The sequence below is a fragment of the Lampetra planeri genome, chromosome 44 (genome assembly GCF_965212315.1).
Source record: "Lampetra planeri chromosome 44, kcLamPlan1.2.h2, whole genome shotgun sequence".
NCBI classification, from domain to species: Eukaryota; Metazoa; Chordata; class Hyperoartia; order Petromyzontiformes; family Petromyzontidae; genus Lampetra; species Lampetra planeri.
Genome location: NC_136150.1, coordinates 8764737 through 8790230, shown reverse-complemented (window position 1 = coordinate 8790230; position 25494 = coordinate 8764737). Strand labels below are relative to the sequence as shown.

The 25494-nt window shown below is 49.7% G+C and overlaps 1 protein-coding gene across 1 annotated transcript; it reads right to left on the bottom strand.

Moving 5' to 3' along the window:
- Positions 1 to 8712: 8712 nt before the first annotated feature.
- On the bottom strand, positions 8713 to 21248 carry LOC144732911 (protein FAM3A-like). The gene is made up of 8 exons (XM_078614575.1): positions 20853 to 21248; positions 15741 to 15878; positions 15383 to 15503; positions 14800 to 14858; positions 13388 to 13438; positions 12126 to 12210; positions 10613 to 10739; positions 8713 to 9328 (listed from the first exon to the last, which is right to left on the bottom strand). Exons 1-8 carry the CDS (start codon positions 20863 to 20865, stop codon positions 9239 to 9241), a joined length of 684 nt encoding a protein of 227 aa, XP_078470701.1. The 5' UTR covers positions 20866 to 21248; the 3' UTR covers positions 8713 to 9238.
- Positions 21249 to 25494: the final 4246 nt, after the last annotated feature.

Genomic DNA, 25494 nt, shown 5'->3' with positions numbered 1-25494 from the left:
TACTAAATCGCAGCGGAGCATTAAACGGCCGCGTGTACGTGCCGCGTTCGTGACCATTATGGACCAGCCCTGGGTGTGTGCGCGTGTGTGCGTGTGTGCGCGTGTGCGCGTGTGTGCGTGTGCGTGTGTGCGTGTGTGCGCGTGTGCGTGGGTGCGTGTGCGTGTGTGCGTGTGTGCGCGTGTGCGTGTGTGCGTGTGGGGCCACTTTAAGTTGGCGCCGGTGGCTGACAAAGCAGCGTGCTCGTTTTTAGAGCCCAGCCGTACTGCAAATGAACATCATCGTCACATTCAGCCATGGCCAATCCACTGCTTGATCAAGGCTTGGTAGCTCAGTGCTGGCTCTGTGTTATCCCATTCCGCGGGCCGTTGCCTCCAGTGTCAGGTTGCGTTGCTCTGCGAGAGATCTGAAAGGTGATCGCATCTCACGACAAGATTGTGATCGTGGAATTGAGATCAAATTGGGAGAAATTTAAAACAAAGAAAATATGTAATTTGACTCAAGTTGACCCACATAATCATTTATCGTCCGGATGACCGCTGAAAAGTATGATCTTGAGTTTTGATTATAGTGTGCTGATCTTTAAAGGTGTATTGAAATGTTTTGATACTGCTACTGATACTCCTGCTGTTATGGAGTGGCTCATGCAGCCAGCTATGCCTGCAAAGTTTGGTCGTACATGTTATGTATATCGTTTATTGTTAAATTTGAATCACAGTTCCTATGATCACTGTTACATTATTTTTATAGCTTTATTTTGGTGATGTTGAAAAGTTTTGGTTTAGCCATGTTTGTTTGTTGTAGTACATAGTTAGCCTGATAACTTAAATCTAAATTGTCTTATGGTTGTTATTGTTTGACTTGCATCTAACTTGGATATTTGCACACAGCGTTGAAATACGGTGTTATTTTTCTGGAAGACTTTTGCTGTTTTTTCCTGGATTTTTCTGTTACGTGAAGTCACTTTAAGATGTTTCTTGTCCATGTTTTTGTTTGTTGCGGTTGCACCCGAGTCAAGAGCCGCATGGCTCACAGGGCTATACCTAACGAATGAAACTGACATTTTTTGAAACAAAAATAAATATGCCGACCGTATCGCCTTCACGTATCCGTCTCGTCACGTAAAAGTATTGTATTTATATTCTCCACAACGACGCTCATTCCGCTGTTTCCATTGGCATGCGATTAGCACGGTTCGCAAAGCACCCATAGATATTAATTTCGCATTATTCATAATAATTACAATTATCCTTCATTATTATTGTATTGTCATAGTTATCACAGTCGACTTGGATTCAAGAGGTCGCCGGTTCGATTCGATCTCCCGGAGCGGCAGTTGAAACAACGGTGCAAAGTTTAGTTCCTTAACTCCCCTCCACCTCTGTCCACCACGGTCATTCTGCAGGTCCCTTGCGGTGGGGTCACGTGTGGGTGCTCCCCACGTCTGTCCAATACGTCTGACCAGCGTGGAATAGTCGGCCAGATACCCACGAGAGGGGCTCTCTGTAGCTCCCTCGAGCTCGAAATAAGTTCAACATACGGTACATACAAGCGATTGCAGGCTTGCACCTTTGCCACATTGTGGTGTAGCCACACAGGCCCTTCGGATACATTGATGAGTCCTCATGTGATGTCCTCTGCCAGAGAACGATGCATTGTTTCATATCATGGCACAACCAAATAATTGTAAATAGCTTACAAATTAAGTGTTTATAAAAAAATAAATAAAAGCAATCTTTATTTTCCTAGCCAGGGCCACACCAATAAACCTTGGTAACTGCGTCTGGCCTGTGACTCTCCGAGGTTGACCCAGTCTCAAATTAGAGACATGAAAGGCGGGCAAACCCCAAGGTAATTCTACAGGAGACCCTTGAATATTCCATGAACGTACCCCCCCCCCGCGCGATATTCAAGGGTCTCCTCTATATTGGTAGTGACGTCAAATGGATCACGACGGCGCGTAGCGCCAAGTGCCGTTGAAACAGGCGCAGAGGCGCACGCCACGGAGCAGTGCCACTCAGTGGGCCACTATGGGCATGGTACTGGGTGCTAGCAGGAGGAGGTCTGATGAGTCCTACCGACAGAGTAGGGGGTTGCAGCCTCCACCAGCGCCACAGGGAATCACCACAGAGCGGGACGCTGGGAGAGTGGCGGCTGGTGGTAGGGGTCATGTGAGGACGAATCACGTGATGGGCGGGGTGAGTAATGTGGGCCAAAGGTGAACGAGGGGGCACGGGAGAGTAGCTGAGAACGTCTGGAGAGTTCCCGAAGGGGGCGTGGTTAAGGGCGGAGCCAGAGAGGGAACAGGTGCAGTGTAGCCTGGAACTGTCGGGAATATTCTGGACGAAGGGGGCGGCCGAGGGTGGAGCCAGGCCGCGCCAAGAGAGATAAAAGGGAGCCCCGATCACAGATCCGGGCTGTCTGCAGGTGAAGTGGAACCCAAGTGCAATGTCTACGTCTCCGACATCGTGGGTCAGGCAGCTGCTCTGACCCGATTATAGTTATCCCGTATGCAAGAGAAATAGGTGTATTGTGGTTCCATGCGTAACAAGAGTGAGAATATGTGTATTTAGCCCCGTGTGTAAACAGTGTTGCGTAAAGTGTAGAATAAACGTTGTTGCCTCCTAAATAGTGTCTCTAAATGACTCCCTACATATTTATAGAGCGCTGGTCGTAGCTTACAACGCCACAGCGGAATGGGGCGGTTTAGTTGCCAGGTGCGTGCTACGAGGATTGAGGAACGAGTGACAGCGATAGAGGGCAACTTTTGGTCCACGAAAAAGGTTGGGGAGGGACGTGAAGGAGTGGAGGGGCGATGATTGGCATCATCAGAAGCAATGCAGGAAAAATGCAGCCCAACCGGATCGTTGACGCGCCTCGCTGGTGTCTCGGCGTGAGAGCGATTATCTCGCAAGTAGAACGCTGGCGATTAAAGTCCTGGCTCCGTGGTTGACTCAGCCCGCATCCCCCCTCCCCTACCCCCCTTCAACAAGGTCACGCTGCCAGGTTGCTGTTTTACGTGAGTTGATGTATGTTTAGTGCATAACACATCCCAGTGTACTGTACAGTTTATATATTGTTATTGACAGGGCCGTCCACAGGGGGGGAGGGGGGTGCCGGGACACGGGGCAAACCCACACCGTGTGGGCCCCCCAACTCCTCCAAACTAAACCCGGAGCATTGCATCTGATACCGTGACGTCAACGCGCGGTGCCCCCCCCCCCCCCCCAAAGCGTGGGGCCCGGGGCTGTCGCCCCATTCATCGTGTAGCCCTAGGGACGACTCTGGTCAATGGGTTGTCTTGGGGAACTTGTGGTGGTTCTTAGCTGACGTGCTGATGATGCTGCTGCTGATGATGATGTTGCTGCTGCTGATGATGCTGCTGCTGCTGCTGCTGATGATGATGATGATGCTGCTGCTGCTGATGATGATGATGCTGCTGCTGATGCTGCTGCTGCTGCTGATGATGATGATGATGCTGCTGCTGCTGATGATGATGATGATGATGCTGCTGCTGATGCTGCTGCTGCTGCTGATGATGCTGCTGCTGCTGATGATGATGCTGCTGCTGCTGATGATGATGATGATGCTGCTGCTGATGATGATGCTGCTGCTGCTGATGATGATGATGATGATGCTGCTGCTGCTGCTGATGATGATGATGATGATGCTGCTGCTGATGATGATGCTGCTGCTGATGATGATGCTGCTGCTGCTGATGATGATGATGATGCTGCTGCTGCTGATGATGATGATGATGATGCTGCTGCTGATGCTGATGATGATGCTGCTGCTGCTGATGATGCTGCTGCTGCTGATGATGATGATGATGCTGCTGCTGCTGATGATGATGATGATGCTGCTGCTGCTGATGATGATGATGATGCTGCTGCTGCTGATGATGCTGCTGCTGCTGCTGATGATGATGCTGCTGCTGCTGATGATGATGATGATGCTGCTGCTGCTGATGATGATGATGATGCTGCTGCTGATGCTGCTGCTGCTGATGATGCTGCTGCTGCTGATGATTGTTTGCGGTGCTCTGATTCATTGCGCTTAATCCTCGTTCCGATCGCCCTTTGGGACTTCTATTACACTCGCCCGGGGCGTTGGATCAAGCGCTACACGATGATAGTTGCATTCAATGCTCATGTGCCGGTCGCTTGCGCTGAATTTGCTTTATATTTTAGTTTTGCGGTTGCGCTGTACAGCTCTCTGATGTGCTTTCGGAGTCTACCGCCGTAATTTCAGCATAATGTCCGACGTTTCGCTCCATGTGCTGGGAGCTTCTTCAGGAAGTGAGGCAGCTCTCTGAACAACACGTGGGGGTGGGGGCGACATCGCCGAGCGGTCGCCCCCTTGTTGAAGAGGTTCGAACCCGGCAGGCCGACCTGGTTAATACTGCGGCTGTATTTAACCATAACACATACCCTGTGCCGTCTGCTTCACAGTGGACGTTACCGATGCCCGTGACGGTCATTCGCGGTAGTAGGACATCGCGTACCGCCGTAGCGGTCGGCCAAATATTTGACAAATTCGAAACATTACAATCGAAAATTACCTAATTGGGATTACGCATCGCAATTCTCTCTCCCCCCCCCTGCCGGCAGACGATCGCCCTCTTGCAGGCCGGTACCAAGTCACCTTGCATCGCAGAGGGACAGCTGCCACCGGGGGGGGGGGGAGGTGCCCTTTGGAATGTGTGAGGCGAAGGGTGATGCAAGGTGCTCTTGAGGTGCTCAGACTTTTACGCAAGCACCATGTCAATGCGAAACATCGCCGTCGTTATAAGGGGCCGTCCATAAATGACGTCACGCACCTGGGGGGGGTGGGGGTCAGACATTTGTGACGATGTGTGACGAGGGGGAGGGGGTGAGAAATGTGACGTCACATCAAAATGCGAAACTTGAAATAAATATAGGCAACACGTTCTACTTAATTAAATAGACTTTTTAATAAATGTTTTCTCCTACAACATAAGAGTGCAGCGCCACATTAAATACGCACTACAATGACAATAGTTTAAAGCGATGTTTACATACCGCACCAGGTACTCATTTGAGGCTGAGTCGACCTAGGCGAGGCCCAGGACGGGTTCAGGATAATCGTCACCGGTGTTGGCCGTGAGAGGATATCGAACCAAGGTCGCCACACGCACACACACAAATGTAGAGTCACAAATCGTATCTAAGGCGACCGGTGGTGCCATTGTATGCGTCCAGGGGGTGTCGCATTGACCAACACAGCCAGGCCCCGCCTCAACTCCTCCATCCACCACGACAAGACGGCGCGCATGAGTACCCACGACATTGTAAAGTGATCATAATAACAACAACTACTCCAAACCACCTTTGAGCTGGTGGTAGTGTGGACGAGGCTGAGAGGGCTTCTCTCGAGCAGCGTGACTGCGCGTCGTGAAACCTCGGTCGCGTCTTTGCAGCAAGTCCAGCCGTGCACCGTTTTTGTATTTGGTGGCCACGGTGTGTGCGTTTTCGTTTTGTTGTAAATTGATTCCGCGATGCAAACGAACGAGAGCGCCTGTCATGCTGGTGTACACACGCGCATGCTCGCATTACCTCGCATTGGGTCCGTGAGATTGTGTAAATACGGTCTTTGTGTGCAGGAGCACGCGTTTGAGCGAGGCTTGGAAACTGTCTTGTTGTTGTTGTTAGCGCACTATCTTGTGAACGCCAACATCGGGAATTATTCTTTTGCGCCGACTAAAATTGTACCGGACAGACCTCGTTGGCGGTCCACGGCTCAGTGAGCGACACTCGCGCGGGGGGGCAGGGGGGGTGTTTGACCATACTTCACCTCGATGGTCGGAGTGGGTTTGTGAAGCGGCCCCCTGGAACAGCGCAGGCGTCAATCTCCGCGGGTGTTCTCTCTAATTAGCGGTGCAGTGCGCTAACCAATGCGCCACTACTCCACTATATATAAGATTAGTTACTGTAAATGTAATGGATACAAGTGGGCGAGACTTTATTGACGTAAAGTACTTCAACAACGCAGACCAAAGATTATATCCCAGGCAACAACAACAACAACAACAAAAAGAGATACGTGCCTCAAATGCTAAAATACAACTTCTCGATTTATTGAGGCATCTCGTGACACGTGGCACGTACAGGGGAAACGTGGCTGCCCAACACGTTCTTGTTATTATTTCATCAGCGTGGGCGACGATGGGTGTAACCCAACAGGATACAGAGAGGACCCTATCGTCTTGCACATCCATTATCATATTAGACAGGGCAGTTCATTGAGACAAGGAGCGATATTTCAATATTGACTTGAAACGTCTTGGTCTTGTGACATGACGTCAATCGATAAACCCCAATTGTACAATAAGTTAGTTACCTGTGAGCAACCTCAATGGCCCTTATTCAGAGTTGCCGAGCGAGGGCAGAGACACTGGCTGACTTACAGTGTGAAATGTACACTTCACACTGAAGTGAGGAGTAAAAGTCTGCACACTTCACACTGCGGTGCCTTAAACTCGTTGAATAAACTTGACACGGCAAACACTTTGGAATTGACGTCATCGTTTTTGTTCTACCATTAAGAGACGTTGAGCAGAAAACATTAGAATTGGTAAAGAAGTCACGCGCACACTTTACGTGTATATAGACAAAGTATTTAATTGACTTTTGCAGCAATTTAACCATTTTGGATTTGGACCGTAAAAGGAGCACCCAAACTGGCCCACTCTGGCACCTGATGTCACAGGGGCATTTAAGCCTCATTAAAATAAACAAAAACGGTTATACAAATTGTCCCATCGTTGAGGTGTGACGGTCCCCTGCGACAACAACAACACAAAATCGGTGGCTCCAGGAACCCAAACACTGTCATTTCAACAGCGGAATGCCAACAACGCCATCTCGCTCCCGTGGACGTCCACGGGAGCGCGTGGTGGTCGCTCACCCTGACAGAGGTCGTGACCCCATCGAGTCGCACTGCCCGCCACGAGCGCATCCTTCTCCCTCACTCCCGTAGCTGCAGCTGCTGCTGCTGCCCCGACCGTCTGGGTGCAGCTGCGCGTGGCCGCCTGTAATGCAGAGCTGTGTGGAGGCAGCAGCGAGGGATGGAGGATCACCGCACCAATGTCGTGAAACTCCCTTCGCGTAGGCGACGCGGAGGTGCTCTACCCTGGCTTGCCGCGAGAAGGCAGTGCAGCAAATGTCGACTCCATCTGTTCCATCTGTACGGGATTTAGTGTTGCACCCTCGCGTGCGTGGGTTTCCCCTGGCTGATCCGACTTCCTCCCATACGTGTAACTCATTGCTTGGCTTAAAACATCTTATTATAAAGAGGACCGCAGAGCTTGGCGTCGGCTCAACGCGTAGTTGCTGCCTTCCTGCTTGTCTGTGAGCCCTCGCACCTCTGATTCATTCTCTCTCTTCAGGAGGCAAATTGAGGTTCATACTAGCAACTGTTGTTCCACTCAGTTCTGTCTCCCGTCCCTTTCCTGCATTGTTCGCGTCCAGATGAGCGTGGTGTCTAACCGACTTGGTCTAACGCAACCCTGCGGTGTGACCGTGTTTCAAATGGTTGAGGGGAGGGAGGAAGGGGGAGGGGGAACCACAAACCCAGTGGAGAGCAATGCCACCGTCAATGGAAACAAACTTTAAGCTCGCGTTAAATGTTTAACAGAACGCGTAACGGGAACGATCTGCCTTGTCCGCCATGGAACTCTGTTCCAGCTCCCACCCCAAGTATATATATTCCACTTTTATTTTAGCGACGGTAAGAATTTAAACTAAACTATTGTTGTTGTTTTACCACCATGTAAGGCCCACTGAGCTATCCATGTACCGCAGCTCTTTTTACGAAGCGACCTGGCCACCAATGATAGCTCAGCGAGGTGGCTGATCACGTGGACATTTATAGCAGCCAAATACTCTAAACGCGTGATGTTGATTCTAAATGTGGAGGGAAAAACTGGAGGACCCGGAGAAAAAAATCCACGCGACCACGAGGAGAGAGAGACCCACGCGTCGTTGACAAGCAACTGCGACTTTTAGTCCTTTCCCATTCCGATGACGTGCGTGTACGTCCCTAGACGTACGTCATCGGAACGGGAAAGGGTTAATATTGAATGTCCCGGGAAGACTTCTGGCGAAGGAGACAAAACCCGGACAGGATTTCACCCCTAATCATATGAGGCAAGACGGGGTATCGCGCTCCCGTTTTTTGTGAGCTCCGTCCGCTACCCTGACTGTGGTTAAGGGGATGAGAAGCAACTCCGGCAGCCGCGCTGGCTAATCCTTGCGTCTGTGTTACGTGTAAAACACACGCAGCCCTCTGCAGCTTTCAAGTGGATGCAAAGTTTGCGTGACCTCACTGGACAAAGAGTAGGACCACTGAGTGCCAGCGTCATGGTCCACATTTACCAAATTGCTCGCAAAATTGCTTAATTGTGAGAAACGCGTTGCAATCATCGCCCCCCGTACTGCGACAAAAATGTGAGCAGGACCCAGCGGTTAAAATTGACTTGGGATTCAGTGAGGCTTTACCTGGATAACCGCGGACAATGCAAACGCTTGTCAAGGTTCTAATGATGCTCAATCGCGATAGCAGACTGCACATGGCGGTAGAGGAGCTGCTGCCCTTCGGGATGCTCCCGGCTCTCCGCTGCACCTTTGACCGTTTCTTTTATTTCCATCGCGGAGCAACGTCGCGAGCCTCTCCTCAACCACTCGGACACAGCGAACGCGTCCACGCGTTTATTGTTGTTATAAATACAGTCCTCCGATTTAGCACGGTTGGCTGCGAAAGAAGTTCAACATACATACACACACACGTAGAAAGGGAGTCGTCCCATGCCCGGCAGGTGGCTGATTTCCAACACTTCACTTGCCGCGATCATGCAATGTTTGTCACTGTACTTGCAAACCAGAGGTTCGCTGGTTCGATTCCATCTCCTGGCACGGCCGTTGAAATCCTCCCCTGCTGCCTCTGTCGACCCAGCCGCTGTGAATGGGGACATGGTCGATGGGCAGGCCGCGTGTGGTGGGATAACCACGTGTGGTGAGTCCGGCCAGTGTGGAAGAGTAGGCCAAAATGAGCCTTTTGATGGGGCTCGTTGTTGTTGGCATGAACAAGTCGTTTGCAGGGCTGCACCTTTATCTTATGTTTTTTTTTACTTTGCATTTGGAGGCCGTGACACCGAAAGTCACACGTGGTGGGCGATGGAGACATTTGGAGGCACGCGACGGGGAAGTTCCTCATCTCCCGTCAGGGTCGGAACTGGGGAACGCAGCCAGCGACCTCCGCCCTGGCCGGCCAGCCGGCGTACACGTTGCTTCTCTTGTTGTTTTCGACGAGCTGCGAAGCGGGACGCAGGCCACAGAGACAATTTGGCAGACGGCAGATAATTTTACGGCAGGACGATTATGGGCTCAAAGGTTCAAATAAGAGGCGTGCAATTGCCGCCCGAGCGGCGATAATCGCACGAAGGTTGTTGCCACGCCTACGTTCATAAAATAAAAACTGGTGGAGGGGGCCGGGCTGCGGGGGGGGGGCGCTCTATCCAACGAATTATTGTCTGTTACTTAGACGCACATTATGAGTCAAGTCTCTAATAATGGTAGGCACCTCTTCATAGCGTACATCACGTGGGGTGTGAACGTACACATACAGTAAAGGCAATAAGGAAGGGCCATTTGTCTGTCAATGTTGCTTCCTACATGATTTGCTTTGTTGTATATTTCTTGAGTCCTTCAGCCGAATGGCTTTCGAGAGGGACAATATCCAGCTGTATTTAAACAAACACGTCTCCACAACAGTTGCGCAAAGTGCTCCGATGCAGTGTTGACATTTGGCATTGAACAGGGACACATCTTGGAGACACGATCAAGCTGCCGGGTACCTAATATCGCCTGGCATCCACGGCCGCACTTTTGCTCAGCAAGTCCGACTGTGCGGATGAGACCCAGGAATGGGGAAAGCCAATGTAATGTAACAACAAATTCAAATACATTTGTAGAGATTAATGGATATTCATATAGAGTGAATCATCGATCATCCGGCGGCTTCGAGGGAGAGAGGGTGATGGATTTTCAAAAACACCGGATAATTACTAATCATTATTTAATGTAGCTTATTTTTTGCAAATTCTTGTATGGAATGTTTTTAGGTGTTTTCATGTGTTGTTTAGTGTTTTATTATTATGTTAATAAATATTAAATTGGCATAAATACTTGAAAAAGTGCTTGTATTTACTGCACCGTACTTACCACTCCAATCTGGACGACTCGGCATGTGGTTATGTATATACGTGCAGTAGTTTCATCGTTTGAGTTGCATGCAGTGTATCGTGTGCTGCGTGTAACATTCGACACTGAAATCAAGCGTAGCCACTTTGTTTCGTCACGCGACGCGGTGCCCATCGCCGGACTGGTCACAGCCTTTGGAGCGGTGTTGCAATCAGCAGCCCGATAATGATTATCGATGACCACCTGTATTCACCGAATGACTCACAATGCTCCGCGCCAATGGACAACGAGAGTCTTGTTTTTTGTTGTGCAGCGTGCACCGTGTGTGTGCGTGCGTGTGTCGAGTCTATATTATTTATTGATGCACGACCTCCGCGTGGGTGCTGCAGGGCACCTGTTCAAAGGGACTTTGTCCGTTCACGCCCTTGGCTCCGAGGAAGACCCAGCTGTCTCGGAACTTGAGCGACTTGGACTGCGTGCTTCCCAGCTCCGAGAGGATGTCTCTGATCTCGCCGTCCATGCTGCAGCGGGGCGGACACAACGAGAGGGTCGATATCGCGGCAATGGTCGCGGGAGAGGGAACACGATTTTACGCCAAAGCATCGACGGTGAAGTGGGGAATGCGTGAATAATTGGTGCTTTCGGACGTGCGTTTGTATGCAGAAGTATTTGATTGGCTGAACGGGAGCAGACGACGGGGAGGTGTTGGGTAACCCTTTCGTTTTGATTGACAAAAGGGTTATAAATTATTATTGTTCTGAGAAAGATATTCTAAGACAGTATTTTCCTCAATGAGCTATGCAGCACGTGGTGACTGAACGTGACCTGGCCATGGATAACATCAGTGGCGAAGTATGGTCAAGTAAACGATACTACGAATAATGATAATACGATATTCTTTGGGTCTTTCGGTAAAGTCACGTAGATAGGTTCAAATAAAATAACAAAAAACTACGTCGTTTCAATCGCAACACATCACTTTACCAAAAGACCCAAAGAATATGAATTCCTGCAGTCACGAAAGCTTTAAGTCAAGATTTTATAATACGAATAATGATAATACAAATAATAACTATAATACAAATAATGATAATACGATAAATGAAGATACAAATAATGATAACACAACTAATGATAATACAAATAATGATGACACAAATAATAACGCTTTCAGAATGTAAAGCGCTGCCCCGGATCTGCTCCTCACTCTGGAAGCGAGAGAACGACTTTGAGGCACGAGGGGGAACCACAGACAAGTGGGGAGGTAAACCGGCGCCGACAATTGCCCGAGCTCTGCACTCCTTTCTATATGAAGATATTTTCAGCCGATCAACGAGCGGTGTTTACATGTGGGAGGAAAGCAGATTGCCCACAAAGAACCCATACGAGCTGGGGGGGGGGGGGGCAACTCTCTGTCCCGTGCAGATGGAACGAATGGAGTCCACACTTTCTGGACCGCCTTCTCCTGGCGAGCGAGGGCACGGCACCTCGATGCCCACGAGAAGGGAGTTTCACAACGTTTGTGCAGTGACCCACCAACCCTCGCTGCCTTCGCAGTGCTGGGTTACAGGCCACGTGAATGGCCACCACCGTCCAGCTGCAATGTCGTAGACCACCACGTTTGCGACAATGAGGAGGCCGAACCCCGCAGGCGTTACGTGGCGCGCTGACCTTGAAGGACGTTCTCGTCATCCTTGTTCGCATCAAGAGCGCGGCGAGCACACGCAGTGCGACAGAACTCGTGAAATGTAACAAAGTCGGAGTGAGTTCGGGAAGCTGACTTCGCGATCATCAGCATATCGCAACGTCGACGACATCGAGTCGGAGGGTGAGCGACGACATTCGCGGAGTCTCTGGTAGCGACGGAGCTGTAGCGCCCGCCCGCTCCTCCCGCTCCGCCCGCTCACCGGGTCGCGACGTCGTCGAACGAGGCCACCACCACGATGGTCTTCTCCTCTATCGCCCTCAGCAGCTGCAGGCACTCCTCGGGGTCTGCAGCAGTCATTGTTATTGCCGTTGTTATGATAATAGGTAATATTATCATTCACGTTGCGTGCTCAAATTGACAAAGAGGAACGAGCGCCCCCGGGTAGAGCCCGACACCTGGCCACACAAAACTTGAGCCTCCAACGTTCTGACTGATGGCCTCGACTCTGCAGTCGCAGAGGCCTCGAGTCGCAGAAGTCCAAATACTCCTCTGAGAAAGAGGATAGGCTTTTACCCTTTCCCGGCAAAGAATGCACGGAAGCGTTAAGATGTTCAAACACCAAATCCCGGGAGGGATCACGTCTGCATTCACCACACGTGCTTGGTGCAAACCGTGCCAACAAACATGCTTTAGACAATGTACGCATCGTCCTTGAAACTGATTGGCCTCCACCAGAGGCAGCCTCCTCTGTTGCTAGCCGCACCAGTGCTAGACCGAAGAACAATGGCAAAGGTGGACAGCACAAAGACGATGCAGATATGAAAGCATTCATAGCTAGGGTTGAGCAGTTGTGTCTACACTTCGGGCAGTGCCGTGCTTTTGTGCGTTGAAGGGATCAGGAGCACCCAGAGAAAATTCTCACATTGCAGAATATCACACCTAAAACAATCCGTATAGCGAGGTCGGCGACCTACTTGCTATGCTGTGTTTTGTACCCGCCTACCTACAAATTACCCCAATTGAATTGCGAATTTGCACACTTGACGTCATGCCATGAGATGGAGAATCGTTCTTTCGTAACTATCATCCCAGCACTGCATTACCCGCGTGCTCGTGAATGGCCCGAGCAAAGAAGGAGGTATCCCAGAACTACTTCTGAGATCTCGTCAAATGTACTTCTTTACAACCACCAAGGGGCACACTCTTGCGAACCCCGACCAAGGAGAAGTGTTCATTGCTTGGCAGTTAACCGATGTTAATTTTGGCGAGTTGAGTGAGCGAACTAAAATGAATGATGGGAGTTTTGTTTGTGCTGTTATCAGTTACCGGACATTAATTTGATCCACTGCAGAACCCGATTTAACCACAGGCTTTTGACGCTCCTGTTAGAAGCCAGGATCTCAGCAGTGCTGGCTCAGTTTCTTTGAGCCCTGACACACCCAGCATACTTGCCTAGGCTTCTGTTGATACTTAAGCATAAATGTGAGTCACCACAAGTGATATGCGAGTCGAGTCACCCACCTCCCGAGTATAAATTAAATATCCTCCTGTCCATGATTGCACCATTCATTCCTGAAAGCAATAATACAACAACAACATTGGTAATTCACGTACAAATAAAATGTACATTAAGCTTCTTGTCAGGTAATAAACTAATAATAATAACAATGTAAGCCATGTCGGTCACGGGCTAATTTGATTAACACATTCCTGTGGAGGGAGCTGGTAGGAACGTTGGGTTGCTCGGCCAATGGCCAGGGTCAACGGCGGCGTGGTGTATTCCGCAAATATGCCCGACTGTGAGGGCGGGCACAAGCCGGCGTGAGTAGGTTAAACGTTGAGTTTTATAAGGGCACCACGGGGTGACCAGCCCCTCCCCACCCAGCCCCACCCCTCCCACCCCACACCCAGCCCCACCCAGCCCCTCCCCACCCTCCCCACCCAGCCCCTCCCCACCCTCCCCACCCCGCCCCTCCCCGCCCCTCCCCACCCTCCCCTCCCCACCCAGCCCCTCCCTCCCCACCCAGCCCCTCCCTGCACGACGGACGGACACAATAATCCCCCGTGGGCTGATGTAACCAGGAGATTCCTACCAGTATTACTTCACCAGACTGGCAAGTGCAGAATGGCAGAAGGGGGCACAGGATTTAGTTTGGATATCACTCACCACTGATGTTGATTTTTAGGCAGTAATTAAACTCAGGTTATCAGGTACATGGCAAGCATCAGGTAATGCCGATTACATTCTGCGCATTCTTTTTTCGTTCTTTTTGGTAATTTCCCCCCAATTTTATCCTGACTGCGCGCTATTGATATCATGTAATAAGACTCATTAACTGCCTCAAAACATTGTAACATATATAGAGGACAGCAGAGCTTGGGGAATTGTTGGCACCGGCTCCCCGCCTGGCTTCCTACCAGCTCGTCTCAGGCTCCTCAAAACGTATGAATTCCAATTTGCAAGAATGAGGCTATATACAACTTAAACATGATATTATTATTGTTGTTGTCATCAGACAAAGTATTCAGTCAGATCTCTCGCAGCGGAGTCCATTCCTCTGTGCTAGGGAATGGCCCACAGAATTAAATATCACAAAGCTACCTCTGATATCCCTTCAGGTAACGTCTGATCAACACGACATGGAGCAGTACTTTTGCACTGCCTCTGCCATTGTGAGAGTAGCATTCATCGCAGGACAGTTTAACATATACATCCCCATATGTTTAAATACTCGCAGTGGGAATTGGCCTATATGAAATTAGCAGAACCAAATGTAATACGGTAGCTTCTTGTGACGTTGTTGGTGGCTGGGCAGAGACCATCGACAGATTCATTCCAGGCAGGTTCCTGGACATGAACCCATGGGCCAGCAGTCCCAGACCAGTGCTCTAAGCCACCAGGCCACCCCTCGACACTGAAGATGAGTGCTTACCATTGATGAGCACCACACTGAGACCTCCCGGCATCTCGCTCAGAGCTGGCATCGTGACGCTGGGGCACACGGACCGGGAGAGAAGGAACGGCGCTCAGTGCAATGGCCACGCACGAGCGCTTCAGGCCACATGAACCACCGCCGGCCAATACGTCCCACGAATGTGTGAAACGTTCCCTGCGAATTACTCCACGGGGGATCACACGCAGCAGCAGCAGCATCGTCCAGCTGCTGCGAGCACTTGGCAGGACCCTCCCCGAGAAAGAGTCTTGAGACTCGGAGAGCCAGCGCAGTAACAATAATAATGATGATGACACCGCCACCATCCAAAGTGTGCCCGTTCCTGAAGCCACGGCTCGACATTGTGGTGTCAATCCGAGTCTCATTTTATGGCGCTGCTGAGTCTCTTCGTTTTCACCGATTTGGTTGCCCATTCGGGCGGCGTTCCCCTCGCCGCTAGAGGTTGCCCCCCACGGTCGCACCCACTCGGCCCACTCGCCCCCACCCTTGCCCCGGCACTTGCTGTGCCCCCTACCCCCTGAGGTTCCGAGCGCATGCGTTGGTTCAACGCTGAAGCACTCACATCGCGTCCTCCCAGCAGATCTTGCTTGCGAGGACGTTCGCCGCTCCGCTCACGACCTTGAAGGAGAAGTGGCCGGGCGGGCACGGGGACGTCAGCCCGCATTTGAAGAGCACCTGCTCATCTGCACGGCGCGCACGCACAGATGCACGCGCACAGCACGCGTCGCACGCGTCACACACACCACACGCGTCACACGCCGATGACCCCTGCATCGCGAAGTCAGCAGGGTGCGCTGACCGTCACACCACGGCAAGCGGCGTCACCCCTCCTCCCTCCCGGACAAAGCGAGGGCGTTCACCGTGTTGCAACAAAAACTGCGCTCGTCCCCAATCGGGCCAAGGCCAGGGCGACTACGCACGCGTCACGGCGGGGGAAGCCGTCCAGTCGACCACTCTCTCCGCGGCGCTGACGAGGAGCGCGCTGCGCTCGCTGTATCCTCTGATCAGCAGCCAGGTGAAGGCGATGCTCCCCGCTGCAGCGAGGACGCAGTAGATTCCTGCCGGAGACGACGGGAGAGGACGCGTGAGCCAACGGAGGGATCGGTCGTTGAGTCTCGCCGGGAGAGTCGCGCGCGCGCGAGCGCCGATGTGGATTTGGTCCCACTTGTCCACCGACGCATCCGGGTCGAGCCCAGCACGGGACTCTCACGGTACGGGGTGGGTTTTTTTTGTTTGTTTCCCACTGGCTATTTTCTGCGCCGAGCCAGAACCAAGGCGCGATACACTGGGCCTCGCAATACGTTTGAGTCCGGCTGGGAGCCACACAGGGCCATCCATCGCGTGTGACGTTGGTTAGTAACGCTGCGAGGTGACACTCGTTCGTCGCGTCAGCGGCACGGCTCGGCTTCTGCAATGGAAAAAAAAAACAATCGGCTGCTCCCTGAGCTGCGCCGAACTGACTGTAGGTGCAGTTCGATTTGTGCGATGGCAAATGATGTTGGAGTACCAGGAAACATGGTGGCTACATATTTGAATCCAGGAGCCTGTTTCCCAAATGCCCCTTGCTGATTCTCTAGAATACAAACCAAATTCCATATCTTATAATAATTTTAATAACGGTCATTTATCCAGGGAAGTCTGACTGAGTCTCAGGACTGTGTTTTTCTTTTCTTCTGGAGGGTCCTGCATTTGTATGTTTGACCAGTTCCATTTCAAAGAGAGAAAACCAGACCCATGGTAAATGATTGTTATCAGTCCCAGATCGGCTCAAGAACCCACTGACTGGACTACCTTATCTTGGCCACTTCGCAGGCCAGCGAATGTAAGCGTTTCACAAGTCTCCACGATCCTCCAGCCCTTGCCGCCAAATCTATCGATGACAGCCACGCTCACCCACGTCCGATGTTTTTTTGGAATCCTGACTTTATTTGAAGCCAATTTAGCAGCCACGTGCTTACCCAGTAAACATCCCAACGTTGAATCAACGTTGGCCCGACGTTCTATGATTGGAGTGTTCATGTGTATAAAACCTTGAATGCAGGTAGCCGTCTGTGATGGAACTGAGTTTTCAGGTATGGTGAGTTGATGTTAGCAGCACGGTCACCATTGACTGAACATACAAACCATCAGATTAATTTTGCTACACTTCCAGCTCTGAGAAATGTAAATATCAGTTTGACTGCCGTGCAATGAACATGTGACAGGGACATGTGGGAAAGTGCTGCCTGCTTCGTGTGTGCGGAACAGAGGCCACTTGAATGTATCTCAGAGGTAGCTCTATGATATCAACTTCTCTAAGCCGAATTCGTGTCACGACACGAACGCCGTTGAGCAAACTCGGGATTGAAATCGCAGGAAATGTTTCCCCCAAAAATATCTGAGAACATTTCTACAACAGTTTTTTTTCTTTTTTTCAGTTTTGGTCCAGTAGCCTCCTGTGTGCTGCCGAGGCTGTGGGCTGGTGTCTGACGTCAGGCCCAGTGCTGCCACGTGCTCCTGACCTCGCAGATTTTATGTCTCCGTCTGCAAGAGGAGGAAACACGTTTCCAAACACAAATGATGCGACGTGTGTCTCCTGATGTTCTAATGCCTCCCAAGATCATTTACCACCACACCTAAAGTGGGCAAACTGAGAACGGTCCCTGGCTACTTTAGATAACGTGGCACTTAACGTAATTTACTGCATGTGTCAATGTACACGTTAGGTGCTCGCTAACAGCACTTGCCCCTACAGTCTGTTAAGGCTATACGGGGGATCTTTTTATATTTGTGCTTCAGTAGGGATGCAACACATCTGCCAGTGTACGTTGTGTAGCTAAGCCACATGTGGTGCTTTCACACGACTGTATATTTACTGCACAGGTGATATCCATGGTGATCCATGCCCCACTGATTTTCAATGACCCTCATTTTACTCTCTTCTCACTCGCGACAGCGATGGCTCTGCATCTTACACAAGATCTTCTCCCCGTGTAGCCTGAACAGACTGTTGGGTCCAGTGCCGCTAGCGAGTAGCACCTATGAAGGGTGTCACGGCACACGAAGAGGTGGGTGGCCAGCATCACGCCCGGCCGCATTTGTCTCCCCAGTCCTGATCTTTACCGCAACAGGTATTCGCTTAAAGGCTGAGTCAACCTAAGCGAGGCCCAGGACCGGTTCAGATGTTCTTCGCCGATGTTGACCATGAGCGGGAATCGAACTCAGGTTGCCTGGTTTGCAGTGCCGTGGGCTAATTGCTACATCACCGCGATGTATGCCAGTGGTGAGTGATAAACGATTGAATACGGGACAGGTATGAAGATTGCTGGGAGACTTGGTTAGGTGTTTGAAAATAAAACGTTAATCTCTCTAGTATTTATATTCTTTTAGTGGGGTACCTACAACTAGATAAGCCGCTGTAATAAACACTTGACTATAGCCGTCACGTGTTATTTAAAAAGTATCAAAATAACAGAAGGATACATTGCGTAATCACAATTTACACTTCACGTGCAGAAATGTATCGGTTAGAAATACGGTGCGGCGATGTTTACATGTCGTACACTTTATACACAACCAAATTTGACATTATAAGCGTCGGATGACAGCGAAATTACAGCGTGTGTACAGAGGCGTGCACTCATAATTCGTAAACAAATATAATTGTACAGCGCTTCACACTGCGTGGTTGAATGATGTGATTAGGTGAAAAGAGATGTTTTCCAATACCGATAAGTTCAAGTCATCTTCAACGGCTCATTACTCGGGACGAGAACATCCCAAAAGACTGCCGGCGGTGTCGGTATTACCAGGACATTGCAAGTGGTCAGTGCCGGATTAAGACAATGCAGGGCCTGGAGCATATGTTACAAAGGGGCCCTAAATAAAATAAAATAAAACACGTAAATATTAAAACACTATATTTTTTCTTGCACGGTAATGTAATGATATTTTTTCATTTGATAAACAGCCAGATAATGCGACAAATCGCTAACCTTAAACACCCAATCGTTCATAAAAGTTGAAGGCAGTATAGTACTATAGTAATAGAGCAAGTGCAAAATCACTGAACCGGAATTGATAGCTTGAAAGCATTTAGCGCGGGGACCTTGAAAGTGCGGGGCCAGTGGCATATGTAGCTACTTTTGCTCCTGGGATAATCCGGCACTGCAAGTGGTGGGAATGTGCAAACTAAAACATTGGAAGCGATCTCAGCGGAGAGGCTGGCACCACCTGGAACGCTCCAATCTAGATGTTACGGAGAGTGCAGCACGTGGAGGTGTACAGTCGGTGGTGAAGCCCATGGGATAACATCTTCACGGTCATCAGCGAGCGTGCGTGTGGAGTTGTATTGACCAAGGTTTCAACTGGTGTCTCATTATACACGTCGTTAATAATGGATGATGCTGTTATGGATTCCCGATGCGATCAACTCCCAGTTATCGGAAGTAACAGGGGCAGAAGTGTGATCCAGATAAAAGTAAAAACACGAACAATTCCAAATGCATTACAAACTATGACATTCAAGGCATATCCATTGCAGAAGTCGATGTTTTGGCCGTACGTTTTTTTAGAGCACAGAACATTCTAACCAGTTTGCTTGTTGACTTAGAAAAAAAAACAAGCCATGGGTCACTGCCCTCCGACGAGTGAGGAACGGCTACCAATATTATCCATAGAGGTTTTTGGGTTAGATCGCGTAAATGTAAATGCGTCTTCTTGGTTCTTTCGGTAAAGTCACTTAGAAGGGAAATAATAATACAAATTCTCACGACGTCTCGATTGCAACACAAGCAATCATCATCAGGTGTGAAAACCACACCTTATAATGATTGCTTGTGTTGCGATCGAAACGTCGTGAGAATTTTATTGTTTTATTTTTATTATTTTATTATTTCCCTTCTACGTGACTTTACCGAAAGAACCAAGAATATGAATCCTTGCAGTCACGAAAGCTTTAAATCGAAATATAAATGCGTCGTTAAATCCGCCACCACCCGACAGAGGCAATTAGTAAGGGTTGTCACGCTAACAAAACGTGGCAATTCGTTACTAGCTCAGCACGAACCGGTTGTTTGCTGGAGAGTGAAACCCAAAACATTTACGATTCGAGCACTGTGACGTTTCTCCAGTAATTACAACAACCACCACCAGCATCATCATCAGACGGGACAGCCGGAGACCAACTCGGATACCAACAGCACGGGCTCAGCCGTAACTCGGATAGCAATACATAGAGTTGTGCAGATTAAGCGAGAATTGTTCAGCAGCAAAAAAACAGATGCCAATTTATTTGATTGGGGTAGTTGTCCCAACTTTACCAACTCCAGTGCTCGCGACACCGCCATGGTGCAGATTTTGTTTTCTCACCCCCGTGATTAACAACTATCAGACGCGTGTGCGTGTGTGTCCCGTCAGTGGCGAAACGGGGTGACCGTGGTGGTAGAGAGGGAGGGGTGGGAGGGGGGTGTCACGAATATTGGAGTCGATAATCATTACACCCCTCCCGCGCCATGAACATCGTGCACGGGCTCTCTGCTGGGAGTTGGCGACCAAAGTGGCATCGAGCCTGGGGAGTGCTGTACCGCTCGCTGTCCTCCAATCCCTCTCGGGAGATGTCGCCTCGGAATGCTGCTGTGGTGTTCTGCTGCTTCAGGTCACTCGGAGCTTTTCGGTTTTTGTTTTTGGTTGTTGTTGTTGTTCGGCAGAACCACCTTTTCATTTCACCCAATCCCCAAATTTCAACCACGCAGCTGAAACCGCTAAGTTACACTTGTTCACATGAACGTGACCGCCGTTATTGGACAGCCTTCAATCTAGCTATCGTACGACAAGTCACAATGTCAACCCTTGGTAACGTCTCAACGACCTTACACGACATGCAATGAACTTCGGGAGTGAGCCTCGACTCGGGACTCTTTACGTCCAATGTGCAAGAACCAGGGACAGGAAGCAGCCTTCGCTCGCCCGCCGCGCCAGGGAGAGATCGCCGGACGGAGGCACGCACCGGATGAAGCCTCTCTGCTGCCCAGGTGCACGCGAGCCAGGCTTACCTGGGGACTTCATGGCTCACAGCGAAGGCGGTGGAGACTGCTGCTGCTGCAGCTGCTGCGACTTTTATCCGGACGTCAAGTCAAACCGGCTCACTCAGCCAAAACCTCATCTTCATCGTCGTCGTCGCAAGCAGTAGCTGACAAGTATAAAATAAAAACCCACCTAAATGTATAATCAAATAGCACGCGGCAGGAGCAGGAGGCAACCAGAATTGCTCGCCGTACACGTTCAACGACGCGGCGTCTATGAATAATGTGTCTCGAGCCGCATCGACGGCGGATTGCGACAGCGTGACTCGTGCCTCGCGTGCGACAGACGGGGGGGGGGGGGGTTAAAGAGCAAGGCCCACGACTCGGTGGCTTTGTTGGGTCCACACTCAGAATGAAGCTGCAGGTGAAGGGCGTGGCCTGGCTGGTTGCAGGGGGCACGCACGGTGACGCCCCCCCCCACTCTCTGCATTGCGACACGCGTGGTGCGTTCAACGGCGTGTCGTGTGTGTCGTGTGTGTGTGTCGTGTGTGTGTGTCGTGTGTGTGTGTCGTGTGTGTGTGTGTGTGGGGTGAATGGCGTGACGCGGGGAGCGGTGGCGCAGTGGTGAGCGCGCCGCGTTACGAAAGTCGGCCAACCGAGTTCGATTCCTGCCCAAGACCAACATTGCTGACAAGTGGCTATCTGAACCGATCTTAGGGCCTCCCATGGGTCGGCTCAGCCTCAAAATGAGCATCCGTTTTGGTGTGTGTCTGTGTGTGTGTGAACATCACCACTGGGGAGAGAAAGACGGCCGGGTGTGGTGCTTGGCCACCCTGCCTCCGTGTGCGGCGTTCCAGCCTTCATAGGTGCTCGTTAACAGCGCTTGCCCCAACAGTTTGTTGAAAGGCTTTACGGTGGAAATGTGTCTTTGCGTCGCGTGAGAACGGATGTCCATGCACCTCACCCCTGATTGTGGAATTGTGGCCTGGCCTGTTGTCCCCAACTTGCTTACCGAGCGGCACGGACCAGCGTGAGGAAGTATGGTCGAACGACTTCCATGAGTGGCGTGGCGCAGAGGAGGCCCTCATCTAGCAGTGGGTTGACAAAAGGGCCGCACGTGTACTGTGCCCACAGCAGGCGCCACTGTTCCTGAGCATAGCCACTCACCCTAAAGTGTAAATACCTAACGCCTATAGACCGTAACCCCTAACGCTATACCCGAAGCCTAAAACTTAACCCCTAAACGTGAACCCGAAGCAGTAATCCCGAAACTATAACCCTAAATAATAACAGCTAAACAGTAAACGCGGCAATAACCCCTCACCTCGACCCTGAAAACCGAAGCCCCCAACTCCAACACCCCACATTCTTCTTCTTCTCATTATGACACTCGCTGAGTCTCAAGACTCTTGTGCAGGAGGGTTCTGCCACTTTTTCTCAGTCGGGGAGCAATGGCTGCTGCTGGCAAATCCGAGCGGAGCAGTTCTCAGGCAATGTTCTGTAACATACTCTTAGGTTTCTTTCTGTGAAGTCACGTAGGTAAAAAATAAAAATAATAAAAAATAATAATATAAATACAATTATTATTTTTACCTACGTGACTTTACCGAAAAAAAACCTAAGAGTATGAATCCTTGCAATCACGAAAGCTACAAATCTAGTTCTGTAACATATTGAGGATGCTCGCCCAATACCAATCGCACTTCACGCTCGCTTGTCGTTGTTTGGGCTCTGGGGAGAAAACCGGATAACCCGGAGCTAAAGAACACAAATGAAGACGCACCGAAATAAAGGGACTGAATAATGCGGAGGAGACCCACGCCGAACAGTGGGGGAGAAACACGCAAACTCCACACAGAGAGGCACACGAGTGGGGAATCGAATCGAGGCCTTTCTTGCTGTGAGGCACGAGTGGTAAATCGTTGACACGACTCTGCCGTCCAATCCGTGACCATCGTCTGGTCTGCAAATGGGTCAACAAAAATCAGCGGGAACAGAGGCGCTCTGGACACAGGGTTACGTGCAAAGAAGCTGGGTACCCAGAGCAGCAATTTATCCGAACTGAGCACTCATCACTTTCTTTGTTTACGTATTTTTTGTTGTAATTAAAGAGACACGGGGGGGGGGGGAGGGGGGGAATGAAAAGGTGTGGATCAAAAGTTGTGAATGGAAGTGATAAAGAAATGTCCCCTCGTCTCGGCTATTTTAAGCTGAGACCAACCCAGGGCTGTTCAACAGCAGCAGCAGTTTAATGTCACGGTGACGCGCAAAGAATGCCGGTAATCTTGTTACGTTTTGGCTGGCGAAGGCAACATATTTTGCGCGTGAGCGCTGCCCCTTTGAGGTTGGCCACACGATGATACCGTGTACTGATTGACTGGCTGATGTCAGTTCATATGGTACCGATGCCCTAAAAGGTTTAAAAAGCAGAAATCTTGGCACAAATATACATGGCTCTATTTAAAAACAAGGATAATACACAGACCTACATTTTTTTCATATTTGGCAGCCAGAAAAATGGCCCTGAGGTGGTTTAGTTTCACTTATAGAGTCAGCCTGAACTGTTTTGAGATTTGGCATTACTCTTTTTCAGAAGCGACCTGACCACAATTGATAACTCAACGAAGTGGCTTATCACGTGGAGATGTAGAGCAGCCAAATACTCTGAACGCACGTTTCTAAAATGTGGAGGGAAACACCGGAGGACCTGGAGAAATATCCACGTGACCACGGGCAGAGAGACACGCAAACTCCAAGTATACAGGCGTCATGGTCGGGATCGAACCCATACGCTCCTGTATAGTCTGCGAGGTGGTTAACCCTCGCCACGGATTTCAGCCGCCTATGATTAAATCTGGTTTTCAGGTTGCAGTGAGAATTGATGGTGTCAACCTGGGCACAATGACTGCTGCACACAAATTCCATCCTGTTGACTTTGAGTTTGTTATAAATGTGGCTACAATTGCAGCTCTGGGAATAAAAAAAAAGATCCGTCTCTCTGTCACTTTGCGGAGCTTCGCTGAGGCATGGCAAGTGAGGAAGTGCTGCACCCTCGCGTGCACACGCGGGACCTAGAATCGATTTTAGAGGTAGATCTGCGATATCTCCTTCCGTAGAAGATTGCAACCAACATGCAGCATGTGTATAATAGAGGTGGTTGTGATGTCTGGACCTTAGCTCGATTGTGCTTACTTTTTAACCTACTCTGTATTTTCTTTCTCACTTGATTGTTGAACACGACAATGTTACAAATGACACACTTGCTGTTGTTATTATTATGATTGTTAAAAAAACATGTTGAACTATTTTTTCAGGACGAATGTGAATGGACAAAAGCTGGATATAAAAGTAATAACCTGAAGAAGTTTATAACATGAATCAGTAGCAGTGCTACTCATAGCGAACCTTAACATTATTTGACGCTTTATAAACCATTACTCTACAGTCACCATATCGTGTAAAACGGTATTTTTTTTGTTAAAGTTACATTTAAAATGTGTCTGTGCATATTGCTTCCCACTGCGAAACCACGGAGCTGCCCAGCTACTTCATGTACAAGTCTCCACCACCTTGGGGTTCACTTGGTCTGGATGGCCAAACTTTGGAGTTTGTGTGTCTCTCTCCTTGTGGTCGCCTGGATTTTTCTCCGGGTCCTCCGGTTTTTCCCTCCACATTTAAAATCAACGTCACGCATTTAGAATATTTGGCTGTTATACATTTCCACGCGATAAGCCACTTCGTTGAGCTATCATTTGTGGCGACGTCGATTCTGAGTGTATAGCTCAGTGGGGCGTACCTGGTAAAATAAACTAAAAATAGACCTATTTTATGGGTCTATCGGTAAAGTCACGCAGATAGGTTCAAAGAAAATAACAAAACAAAAACTGCGACGTTTCGATCGAAACACAAGCGGTCGTTTTCAGGAAGACGACCGCTTGTGTTGCGATCGAAACGTCGTAGTTTTTGTTTTGTTATTTTCTTTGAACATATCTACGTGACTTTACCGAAAGACCCAAAGAATATGAATTCCTGCAGTCACGAAAGCTTTAAGTCGAGATTTAAAAATAGACCTGCCACACTCAGAGCTTAACCCTGCTTTCCCATGCAGCTAATTAGAACTGGGCAGCCTCTTTAAGTTTATGGTCTGCGTTGCCGACTGTAAATTGGGTTCAGGGTACGTATTTACCTTTCATCAGCAGCTCTGATAAAAAATAAACTAAATAGCCAAAACGCGCCCTTTGAATCCGTACAACAGGGCCTGGGAATATCTGGCCCCCGTAGCCCTAATACCACTCACAGCTTGGTTTTCATACGACCTGTGACTTCACGTCACATGGTCAATGGCCACATGAGACCTCCACCATTTCTAAGTGGCCTGCAAACGAATTACTGAGCAGGTAGTGGACGGAAATGCGTTTGTACTGGCAACACCGCGTTTTTTTTTATTTCAGTGCGCTCATCATCAACAATCATTTTCATTTATACCAGGGGACCGGCAACCAAAATAACAATGAGCCATTTTTCTGATAATTCAGTATGAAAAAAAAACCGTCAATGTATAAAAAATTATGACGGTCACGAAGCAGTCCTTTTAACAGAGCCACGTGCGGTTCCGGAGCCGCAGGTTGCCGGTCCCTGACGTGAGTGTAGTGCCAACGATTCAGAGACAGAG

Coding starts and splice junctions, on each gene's coding strand:
- LOC144732911 (XM_078614575.1), bottom strand. Junction 14,859..15,382: donor ATCTGCTGGGAGGACGCGAT/GTGAGTGCTTCA, acceptor CGTGTGCCCCAG/CGTCACGATGCCAGCTCTGA. Junction 10,740..12,125: donor TTCGACGACGTCGCGACCCG/GTGAGCGGGCGG, acceptor GCCCCGCTGCAG/CATGGACGGCGAGATCAGAG.